General features: G+C 47.4%; 2 protein-coding genes across 2 annotated transcripts in view; both read left to right on the forward strand.

Annotated features, from left to right (window-relative positions):
• LOC142254726 (protein spire homolog 2-like) overlaps positions 1-4,211 on the forward strand; it is a 48,646-nt gene extending 44,435 nt beyond the window's left edge. Inside the window, exon 15 of the mRNA XM_075325978.1 lies at positions 1,989-4,211. Within this exon, the coding sequence (XP_075182093.1) occupies positions 1,989-2,196 (208 nt within the window). The 3' untranslated portion in view covers positions 2,197-4,211. The remainder of the gene's footprint in view (positions 1-1,988) is intronic.
• Positions 4,212-9,124: 4,913 nt separating this feature from the next.
• Positions 9,125-11,964, forward strand: part of LOC142254727 (protein spire homolog 2-like) — a 20,231-nt gene continuing 17,391 nt past the window's right edge. The window contains exons 1-3 of the mRNA XM_075325979.1: positions 9,125-9,469; positions 9,561-9,629; positions 10,604-10,768. Coding sequence (XP_075182094.1) covers positions 9,125-9,469; positions 9,561-9,629; positions 10,604-10,768 — 579 coding nt within the window. The remainder of the gene's footprint in view (positions 9,470-9,560; positions 9,630-10,603; positions 10,769-11,964) is intronic.

Below are 11,964 nucleotides of genomic sequence, written 5' to 3' on the forward strand. Positions count from 1 at the left end.
GCATGACTGCAGTGCTGATTGAGTGCTGCATCTCTTTCCCTTCACAGCAGCGCTCTTGGACACCCGGCTGTGCCGCTCCTTGCACATCTGGTGCCCGGGTGCAGCTCTGCACAGCAGAACAGTAAATGGGGAGTCGTACATCACCAGTGCAGGGGTTCCTTCATTTTCTGTGGTCTCGGAGCAGAATGATTTAAGCAACATATAATCACTTTCTTTATCAGATGAGAAGACCCTTCTGCCTGATATAATAGCGCCCCCTACAGGCAGATCTGTGCACTAGAAACACTTCCATACATAACTGGATTTGCCCTTTAAATATTGTACCAGGATATTAACGCTCCCTTCCTCTATACATTTAGGGCTCTCCTCCCTCTGCGCTTTTAGTGCTTCCATCCTTTACACATTTAGCGCTCTCCTCCTCTGCACATTTAGTGCTCTCCTTCCTTTACACTTTTAGTGCTCTCCTCCTCTGCACTTTTAGTGCTCTCCTTCCTTTACACTTTTAGTGCTCTCCTTCCTTTACACTTTTAGTGCTCTCCTCCTCCTTTACACATTTAGCGCTCTCCTCCTCCTTTACACATTTAGCGCTCTCCTCCTCCTTTACACATTTAGCGCTCTCCTCCTCCTTTACACATTTAGCGCTCTCCTCCTCCTTTACACATTTAGCGCTCTCCTCCTCCTTTACACATTTAGTGCTCTCCTTCCTTTACACTTTTAGTGCTCTCCTCCTCCTTTACACTTTTAGTGCTCTCCTTCCTTTACACATTTAGTGCTCTCCTCCTCCTTTACACATTTAGTGCTCTCCTTCCTTTACACTTTTAGTGCTCTCCTCCTCCTTTACACTTTTAGTGCTCTCCTCCTCCTTTACACTTTTAGTGCTCTCCTCCTCCTTTACACTTTTAGTGCTCTCCTTCCTTTACACTTTTAGTGCTCTCCTCCTCCTTTACACTTTTAGTGCTCTCCTCCTCCTTTACACTTTTAGTGCTCTCCTCCTCCTTTACACTTTTAGTGCTCTCCTCCTCCTTTACACTTTTAGTGCTCTCCTCCTCCTTTACACTTTTAGTGCTCTCCTCCTCCTCTGCACTTTTAGTGCTCTCCTCCTCCTCTGCACTTTTAGTGCTCTCCTCCTCCTCTGCACTTTTAGTGCTCTCCTCCTCCTCTGCACTTTTAGTGCTCTCCTCCTCCTCTGCACTTTTAGTGCTCTCCTCCTCCTCTGCACTTTTAGCGCTCTCCTCCTCCTCTGCACTTTTAGCGCTCTCCTCCTCCTCTGCACTTTTAGCGCTCTCCTCCTCCTTTACACATTTAGCGCTCTCCTCCTCCTTTACACATTTAGTGCTCTCCTCCCTCTGCACTTTTAGTGCTCTTCTCCTTTTATGCAGAGCAGAACAGTAGAAGGGGAGCCGTGCTCCACCAGTGTTGTGGTTCCTTCATTCTCTGTGTTCTCGGATCATAATGATCCAAGCAACATACAGTCACTTTGTCAGATGAGAACCCTTTTGACTGCTATAATAGCGCCCCCTACAGGCAGATCTGTGCACTAGAAACACTTTCATACATAACTGGATTTGCCCTTTAAATTTTGCATCATGCTCCCCTCCTTTACGCTAGTAACGCTCCCCCATCTCTCCTTTACGCTCCCACCCTCCCCTCCTTTACGCTAGTAACGCTCCCCCCCCCATTCCTCCTTTACGCTAGTAACGCTGCCCCAATCTCTACTTTACGCTAGTAACTCTCCCCCCATCTCTCCTTTACGCTCCCACCCTCCCCTCCTTTACGCTAGTAACGCTCCCCCCCCCCCATTCCTCCTTTACGCTAGTAACGCTGCCCCAATCTCTCCTTTACGCTAGTAACGCATCTCCCCCCATCTCTCCTTTACGCTAGTAACGCTCCCCCCCCCCATTCCTCCTTTACGCTAGTAACGCTCCCCTCCCCTCCCCCATTCCTCCTTTACGCTAGTAACGCTCCCCTCCTTTTTCACTTTTGTCCAGGTCCTGCAGCGGTCTGTCCTGGAAGAACGTGGAGGGTCAGTTTCCCCACATCTACGCTCAAGGTTCTGCTCTGAAGGACGTCTGTTCGGACTGCGCCAGCTTCATCCGCGATGTGGTCTGCTCCAGCCGTAAAAGCGTGGACATCCTAAACACCAGACCCAGGCCGGAGACCTCTCATCCCCAATATCGGACAGTCAAGAAACTGTGATGAGATGCAGCAGTCGCACCTACACCGCCCTCTCCCCCCAATTCCTCACGCTAATGTAGAGTCCTGTGGGAGGAATCCTGGTCTAATCCAGGTGCTTATTTCCTCTCCTGTGGATAATATTAAGCTTCTACAGAATGAACCCATCGCTGTGAGCAGATGCCTTGTGGAGAGGAGCTGCGCTGGTGTCATCGCTGGTCCTGGAGGGAAGGTGCGGGGCCACCAGGGACATCGGATGGATCATATTGTGCCCAAACTGCTCGAAATCTACATTTCATTACAAAACCGTTCCTCTCTCGCCACCTATAGACACAATTTACATACGTTTTTCCTGTAGTGCGCTGATCTAAAAATTTGCTATAGTCCATAAAGCCGACCCGTCATCATTGTCATTTTTTCACCAACCTTGTATAGACGCCGCTTTTCTCCTGATTCCGGCGATGTTTTTCTTTTTTTCCTGCGCCTCTCCGTTCCTGAGATACGGCCACTTCTTCCCTGTATAGAAATTTAGTCTTCTTAGCCAAGTGGGTGTGGTTCCCATGAACAACGCCCACAGAGACTAGGATCATACCCTTTTGGCTAAAATTACTGGATTTATATATGGGGCTGTATCTTGGGAACGGAAAGGAGCAGGAAGACAAGAAAAACATCGCCGGATTCAGGAGAATGGCGGGAATAAATTACACTTATGACAATTGACGGGTGCTCTTTATAAAATTGATCGAAAAATTAGGAAATTGCAGCTTTCTAAAATAATTGCAAAGGTATACCCTCCCATAATGACACCAATGGTTGTCAGCAGCCACCCAGCTAATAATCTTTTGTAGCCTACATGTGATGGGGGTGCAGGGTCAAACTACAACTCCCAGCATGCCCTAACGGCTGCTGCCCCCTGTGTCTAGTTTCACATAACGGATGAATTACACAGCATGATTGGGGGTCTCCTCACATCTTTGACCCCCCCCCCACCCCTATAATTTCGGGTCTTTAGAACCACACCTGGGCCGAGACATTTGGCCGCATCACTGGCACAGAAATGTGCTCCTATTACACTGGGGTAAAAGTGGTTAGGAAGTTGTGGCTGCTTGGCATGCTGGGAGTTGTAGTTCTACAATAGCTGGGGAGTGAATGAATCACTATTGAGCAAATCTGCAAGATTAAAGGGAACGTTGCGAGAGGTTATTAAAGCGCACCCGTGAAGACACTAAGTGTTTCGCCCCACTATGTACTGCGCTACTCCAGGGCAGTGACATGTAAGACACTGGGGTATCGTCATAATCACCCTGTCATCTATATATATATATATATATATATATATTATAAATTCATAGTCCTGCAATACTCAGTGTGACCTGTAGAGGCAGTATTTTCCTATGCAAAAGAAGTGAGCAGTTCCGTACAGGAGATGGAGTTGTCACGTCCTTCATATAGAGCAGTAGAGACCCCCGACCCATCCCCCGATGTCCTCCTATCACAAGGTCAGTAGGATTTTGGGGTGTAGACTTTGGACCAAGCAAAAAGAAGAATTTCTGAGTTGCACTTTAAGGCATGGACGTTCCACTCCCGAGCCGGTCGGACCCTCACCGCCTCCTCTGCCTTGTCCCTATTGCATGTGCCGGCCTCTCACCCTGAACTGCCTTTAATCCGGAGCTTTCGCAGCCAACGATCCCGTCTGCTTCCTGGACTCCCTCTGGATATATATATGTACAGACTGTATCGCTACATAGGACCTTAATATGGAGAAGTACAGGCGCGCCGGCTGAGATTTAACCCCCTTCAGGACTGGCCGGGTTGAGATTAACTGTTGCGGGGCAACGTTTCGCCAGACCCCAGGCCTTCCTCAGGAGGTTCAAATCCTATTTTTGTAAGAAAATTATAAAAAAAATAATAAAAATGTAAAGACTGAATGATTGTGTAAATATATATATAATGTATATGTATCTGGGGTAACTGCATCTCCCTGACCGCACTCGTTATACAATGTCGCACTGCAGTAAAGATTGGGGTTTTTCTACATATTCAGTGTTGAGTTTTTCTTTAGTCTGTGTACACTGAGTATCTAAGTCGATTTTGGGGGTCTACGGCCACCCGGGGGGAGAGACGGACGCAGCGGATTGTGACACCGATGGTATCTGGACATAATGGATCCATTGCAAAGATCACGTATGGAATAGTGTTGAGCGGACCCGGATTGGCAAAATCCGGATCTGCACGGTTTGAGCGACAGATCCGCGTTCGACCCCGGACGTGGGATTCCAGGTGCACAATCCAGAAAGTTTTTTTTTTTTTCTTGCGCTCGCTCTCTCGTTCTCGCTCTCGTTCTCGCTCTCGTTCTCTCGCTCTGGCTCTCGCTCACTCTCTCGCGCTCTCGTTCTCGCTCTGGCTATCGCTCGCTCTCTCGCGCTCTCGCTCTCGTTCTCTCTCTCGCTCTCTCTTGCTCTCGTTCTCTCTCTCGCTCGCTCTCGCTCTCGTTCTCGCGCTCTCACTCTCTCTCTCTCTCTCGCTTTGGCTCTCGTTCTCTCTCTGGCTCTCGCTCTCTCTCTCGCTCTCGTTCTCGCGCTCTCACTCTCTCTCTCGCTTTGGCTCTCGTTCTCGCTCTCGCTCTCTCTCGCTCTCTGGCTCTCGCTCTCTCTCTCGCTCTGGCTCTCGTTCTCTCTCTGGCTCTCGCTCACTCTCTCTCGCCCTGGCTCTCTCTCGCTCTGGCTCTCGCGCTCTCGCGTGTCCCCGGATTCCACTCCCCATTGACATATATGGGGCCGAACTCCGGATCGGATCCGGACTTCTTTCTCAACCCGCCGGGTTGCCACCGGAACCGGATTTTTCACTATCTGCTCAACTCTAGTATGGAAATGAACTGGGCCTTTTAATACTTTTAATTGTGGACGTAAAAAATGGGAATTCAGAAACAAAAGGACGATTTTTCCTATGCTCGTCTGATCACAGCCTTAGTCATACTGTGTTTCCCCTGAAAATAAGACCTACCCCAAAAATAAGCCCCAACAAGATTTTTTGAAGTATACTTAAAATATAAGCCCTATTTGCGGTTCATTTTTGCATACCATGGTAATAGCATCCTGAAATAGGGTTTGGGCAGTCCTTTCAGGATATGTAACTTTTATTGCTCTATGTTGCCCCGTTGTGTTGCTGTAATCCCAAGAAAATTTATAATCGTGCGCCGGCTGTTAATGCAAAATGAATATTTATCCCTTTCCCCTCCCATAATCCCGCAAAACCCTCGTTTGCATTAACAAACTGGCGCATGATTATACATTTTCCAGAGCTTACAGCAACACAACGGGGCAACATACCTGAAAGGGCAACATACTTTATATAGCGCTAATATATTCCACAACAGTTTACATAGAATAGGAAGACTGTCCCCATTGGAGCTCACAATCTAAATTCCCTGTGTCTTTGGAGTGGGGGAGGAAAGCGAACACCCCAGATCACATCCACACAAACTCCTTACGGATGTCTTTGGTGGGATTTGAACTCAGGACCCCAGCGCTGCAAGACTGCAGTGCTAACCACTGAGCCACCGTGCAGCAATAAAAGTCACATATCCTGAAAGGGCAACATACTTTATTTATTTAGTGCCAATACATTCCACAGCGCTTTACATACATCAGGAACACTGTCCCCATTGGGGGTCACAATCTAAATTCCCTATCTGTATGTCTTTGGAGTGTGGGAGGAAAGTGGAGAACTTGGAGGAAACTCATGTAAACACGGGGAGAACATACAAACTCCTTGCAGATGTTGTCCTTGGTGGGAATTAAACCCAGGGCTCCCAGTGCTGCAAGACTGCAGTGCTAACCACTGAGCCACGTTTCCTGCACTGCTAACAACTAAGCCATACGTTTTGTAGTGCTAACCACTGAGCCACACTTTCTGCTGTGATAACCACTGACCCACACTTCCTGCAGTGCTAACCACTGAGCCACACTTTCTGCAGCGCTAACAACTAAGCCACACTTCCTGCTGTGCTAATCACTGAGCCACATGTTTTGCAGTGCTAACCACTGAGCCATACTTAATACAGTGCTAACCACTGAGACACACTTTGTGCAGTGCTAACCACTGAGCCATACTTCCTCCAGTGCTAACTGCTGAGCCACACGTTCTACAGTGCTAACCACTGAGCCACACTTTCTGCTGTGCTAACCACTAAGCCATACATCCTGTAAGTGTAGCTTTGATAAAATCATTGTTTAATCAGCAGGAGATTATTATTACAGGACTACTTGTGCTGCCAGTTAGTCCAGCATATTCATGAGCTCTGTATAACTGCTAGATCTGCAGCAAAGAAAGAGACAGAGATCCTGATTCCAGTGGTGTGTCACTTACTGAGATGCTTAGTGTAGTTTTGATAAAATCATTGCTTAATCAGCAGTAGATTATCATTACAGGACTACTTGCCGTGCTGCAAGTAGTCCAGCATATTCATGAGCTCTGTATAACTGCTAGATCTGCAGCAGAGAAAACATTGATTTGATCAAAATGACCAACAGCTCAATAAGTGACATCGCTGGAATCAGGGTCTCTGTCTCTACATTATGCTGCTCTCAGATGGGGGAGCAAAAACCTGGTGACAGATTCCCTTTAATGCGCTTTTTATGTCCAAGAAATGCCAGGCCGTCTGTTTAGCTCGCAGATTTAAATGCACCCATTGAAATTAATCGGGGGGGGGGGGGGGGGGATTGGCTCAAAAAAAAAAAAAAAAGGAGGTGCATTTCCGCAATAGAAGTGGACGTACTGCGTATATAAAGTACAGTAACACCAAAAACAAAGGGCAATTTGCAAGCTGATACCGCACCTATAAGGCTGTACACACAGTGCGGTTTTTGAGAAATCTGCATGCCTATCCTGAAGCCAGCAAAGGCCATGAGATTTCTGAAGTCTTGTAACACGTTGCTTTTTTTCCCCCCTCTCCTTTGCAGATTTGGTGCAGAAAAAAAAAAAAAATCTGTCAATTGTTGGGGCGTTTTTTGTTTTGTTTTTTTTTAGCCCTACCAGCCATTAACTTCATAAAAAAAAAAACGCACCAAAAACGCTTGTGTTTTTCGATGCGTTTTTCTGCCAGAAGGTGCAGAAAATGTCTGCACCAAATCTGCATCGTGTGCACATACCCTAAAAAGACAGCAGGTGGAAGAGATTGGGCGAAACACATTGAAAAATGTTGCTGATTTTCCATGCAAAAATAAAAACATGCCACATAAGCTACCCCCAATCCTGAGGCTAGATTGCATATCTGTGAACCCCTTTTAGTGGCTATGTTCACACAGTTTTTTGAGCCAACACGATTTTCATGCAGAAAACGCTTCTAGTTTGGGGAGTTTTTGTAGCTGCTTTGAACAGTGTTTTTTCCTGGAATGTTCTTTGCAGCCTTTTGATTGGACAGTTTTCCACCAGGTGTTTAAACATTCCGTATGAATTTGAAATTGAAATTACCATAGCAACAAATAAAAAAAGAATTCCAAGCGGTTTGTTTTTTTCCAGGAGGATTTTAACATCAGTTTTTTGCAATCAGGCACAATCCGGCAAAAAAACTGATGCAACGGACCCGGCGAAAAAACGGCTCAGTTACATCAGTTTTTTCCATCAGTTCCTTCAGGTTTTTGACAGATCCGGTGTGATACTGAGCATGCTCAGTAAAAAAAATACAAAAAAAAAAACGGATCCGGCGGCTGGATCCATTTTTTGCCGCATTACGCCGGAACAGACGTCCATAGGCTTCCATTATAAAACACGCCGTACGGCGCCGGATCCAGCGCGGTCCGTTTTTTTGCCGGACACAAAAACGTTCTCTTCAACGTTTCATCCGGTCGCCGGACAAGTAAATTATCAGCAAAAAACGGATGAAACGCAAGGCCATCCGGCACAATCCGGCGCTAATGAAAGTCTATGGGGGAAAAACGGATCCGGCGTCAACAGACACCGGATCCGTTTTGTCATGTTTTTGCCGGATTGTGCCTGATGGCAAAAAACTGATGTGTGAAAGCGGCCAGAGTGGATCTGTTGAAAAAAACAGCAAAAAAAAAAAAAAACCAACTAAGAACTGTGTGTGAACATAGCTGTATTGTTCCAGGGGATTTTCTAGAGTAAAGACTTGGTATACTAAATCGGACCTAATACAATGAAAACGACCCTGATGGTATTTCTGGACCTCAATGAGAGTAATTTATAGGAAATAGGCCATGGCGGACGTATAATGTAGTGCCCTGAAGATACAGGGCGAGGACATCCCATCACAGGGTCTTGCTCAGTCAGCTCGTCATAGCAAAATGGCGACTTATGTTGGGGGTTTTGGTTGAGAGTTAGGATCCCCGTTACCTCTATAGATGGTGCAATGTCTTGGCTTTACCATCTACCGGGCACTTACGTCTCCTTCTTACCTCTACAGATGGTGCACTGTCTTGGCTTTACCATCTACTGGGCACTTCTTACCTCTACAGATGGTGCACTGTCTTGGCTTTACCATCTACTGGGCACTTACGTCTCCTTCTTACCTCTACAGATGGTAAAGCCAAGACATTGCACCATCTGCCGGGCACTTACGTCTCCGTCTTACCTCTACAGATGGTGCACTGTCTTGGCTTTACCATCTACCGGGCACTTACGTCTCCTTCTTACCTCTACAGATGGTGCACTGTCTTGGCTTTACCATCTACTGGGCACTTCTTACCTCTACAGATGGTGCACTGTCTTGGCTTTACCATCTACTGGGCACTTACGTCTCCTTCTTACCTCTACAGATGGTGCACTGTCTTGGCTTTACCATCTACCGGGCACTTACGTCTCCTTCTTACCTCTACAGATGGTGCACTGTCTTGGCTTTACCATCTACTGGGCACTTCTTACCTCTACAGATGGTGCACTGTCTTGGCTTTACCATCTACTGGGCACTTACGTCTCCTTCTTACCCCTACAGATGGTGCAATGTCTTGGCTTTACCATCTACCGGGCACTGGACTGGGGGCTCGATGAGAGCGAGGAGCGAGAGCTCAGCCCCCAACTGGAGCAGCTCATCGACCTCATGGCCGCCAGCGAATCTGAGGGGGTCATGACAGACGAAGGTTATGAAGGAACAGAGGATGAAGATGAAGAAGCTCCTCCAAAGGTGGTGCGGAGTTTTTCGGCAGTTCTGCGCTTCTGTGCCTCGCATCTCCCGGACCCCCAGGAGGCGTCCATCCACTACCAGGCGGTATGCAGGGCGCTCTTTGCGGAGACTGTGGAGCTTCAAGCTTTTCTCCACAAAATACGAGAAGCCAAAGAGGTGAGAGTGAAGCCCACCATGACTGGTCCCTGACAATATTTCCCCCCCCTCCACCGATGTCCTGGATAATACATTGGTTTTGATTTCTTAGATACTGATGAAGATGAGGGTGGAGGAGACAGAATCGGACGGACTGGTGAACCTGCAGAACACAGACTGGGTGAGGGGCTTTACATTAGATCGGAGCCTACATGGTGGCTTTGGCTAGGACAATGATGACGTGGCCATAGAAATCCATGCACTTGTTGCAAAAACAGCCCCATAGCTGATCGATTAAAACAGCTATATGGATGCAAACCAATACCCATATTTCAGACATATATTTGTGCAAGTATTACGTATATCTGCAAGTCCCGACCCAGTCCTTATGAAACCATCAGTTCCGATCAGTAGAGTAATGATTTGTGATAACTTACGGCCATAATACAGGTGTCAAAATGGAATGGTCTCATTTAAAGGGTTTTTTTGGTGCCGGTGCATAATACCATGGTGGGAACGGAGCCTCAGCCTTCATATAATTTAGTGCTCCCCATCCTTGTAGCCTCCTGGTTGGGATAGTAAGCTTCTTGTACATGAGACCAGATGGATGTGATGTTCTGAGAAAGGCACCTGTGTAAATCCCTGAGAAGTCCTGAGGCAGGCACCTGTGTAAATCCCTGAGAAGTCCTGAGGCAGGCACCGGTGTATATCCCTGAGAAGTCCTGAGACAGGCACCTGTGTAAATCCCTGAGAAGTCCTGAGACAGGCACCGGTGTAAATCCCTGAGAAGTCCTGAGACAGGCACCGGTGTAAATCCCTGAGAAGTCCTGAGACAGGCACCGGTGTAAATCCCTGAGAAGTCCTGAGACAGGCACCTGTGTAAATCCCTGAGAAGTCCTGAGACAGGCACCTGTGTATATCCCTGAGCATGGTGTGAGTGATCCTGCATGGCCTCTGCTGCCCATTGTGTATATCCCCATGTCTTGCAGTCGTTGTGTGTCCCGCCGTACTACATTCACTGTGTGTGTGGCTCTGTGCTCGTTGCTGGGTGCTGTGCAGTGTGTGCTGTGTTATGTGTGCGTGTTGCACGGCTGCGCACGCTCCACGGTGTGCTCCATGCTGTGCACATCACACTTGGTGTCTTGCCTCCTACAGGCACGTTTGTGGGTGCAGCTGATGAGAGATCTGCGGCATGGGGTGCAGCTGAAGAAGGTGCGGGAGAAGACGTTTAACTCTTTGCCCACGGAGTACCAGCTCACGCCCTTTGAGATGCTTATGCAGGACATCCGGGCACGAAACTACAAACTGCGCAAAGTCATGGTGAGTACAAAGGAACTCTTGTGGTTTCATGTCAGCCATGTGCTGTGGTTTTGTTGCAGTGTTTTGCTGGGATTTTACAACCACCATATAGGCACCTGTCCAGTATGGGGCTTGTATAAGGGCTTTTTTTTTTCCAAGATGGGTAAGTTATTCCCTACTCATAAGGCCTCCTTCACACATTCGTGTTTCTGGTATGACCTCCGTTATCACATGTCCTGGAGACACGGACGCACATAGACCCAGTAGAAATCAATGGGTCGGCGCATGCCTCTGTCTTTTGGCATGGACTGTGTGTCTGTGTGCTCCACATGGCGACATATCTGTTTTTCTCCGGCAGCACGGGTGTCATACTGACCGCACACTGATGTGATCCGTGTGACACGTACTGGAGAAAACATGTGTCATAACATAAAATTATTTCCTATACTCGCCTGTCTTCGGCGCTGCTGTCACTTGCTTCCGGGCCCGCTCATTCTGCTCATGAATATTTACTACGGAAGCAGCAGCGCCAAAGACAGCAATGCCGGAAACAGGCGAGTATAAAGTTCTTGCTCTCCGTGTGCTATCACGGATAGCAGGCGGAGAACCTACGTGTGCCAAAATCACGGCACACCGAGGGCCATACTCGCCTTCAACACGGTCCGTGCAAAACGTCAGTGTTTTTAGGGCCGTTTCACACATCTGGCATTTCACCGGATTACCGGATCCAGCACACTCCAATACAGTGTTAATACAGTACAGTAGCATCGCAGCACGCTCCGGTCACATGCTGTCATATGACCGGAGCGTGCTGCGATGCTATTCTACAGTATTAACACTGTATTGGAGTGTGCCGGATCCGGTAATCCGGCGAAATGCCTGATGTGTGAAACGGCCCATAGGGGATAACTGATTACTGTGGATCCAACTCCTAGTACCCCCAGAAATCCAGAAAATGGGGCCCCATCTTTGCAGCATTCATTGTCTATGGGACTGCCGGTATCAGTGGAACACTGTGCTTGACTCTCATTGACTTTAGTGGGACAATTTGATCCACAACTTGTATCAAAAACGAACATATTGTGCTTTTAGTTTGCAAAAAAATACACAGATACGTTCCCACAATGAGTTTTTCATCTTGCAGAATTTTTGCTCCTATACTGTAAATTTTGTTTTTTTGCATTATTATTGTTTGTTTTTTTTAGCTGCGTTTTTTT

The sequence above is a fragment of the Anomaloglossus baeobatrachus genome, chromosome 10, assembly GCF_048569485.1.
Source record: "Anomaloglossus baeobatrachus isolate aAnoBae1 chromosome 10, aAnoBae1.hap1, whole genome shotgun sequence".
Lineage (NCBI taxonomy): Eukaryota > Metazoa > Chordata > Amphibia > Anura > Aromobatidae > Anomaloglossus > Anomaloglossus baeobatrachus.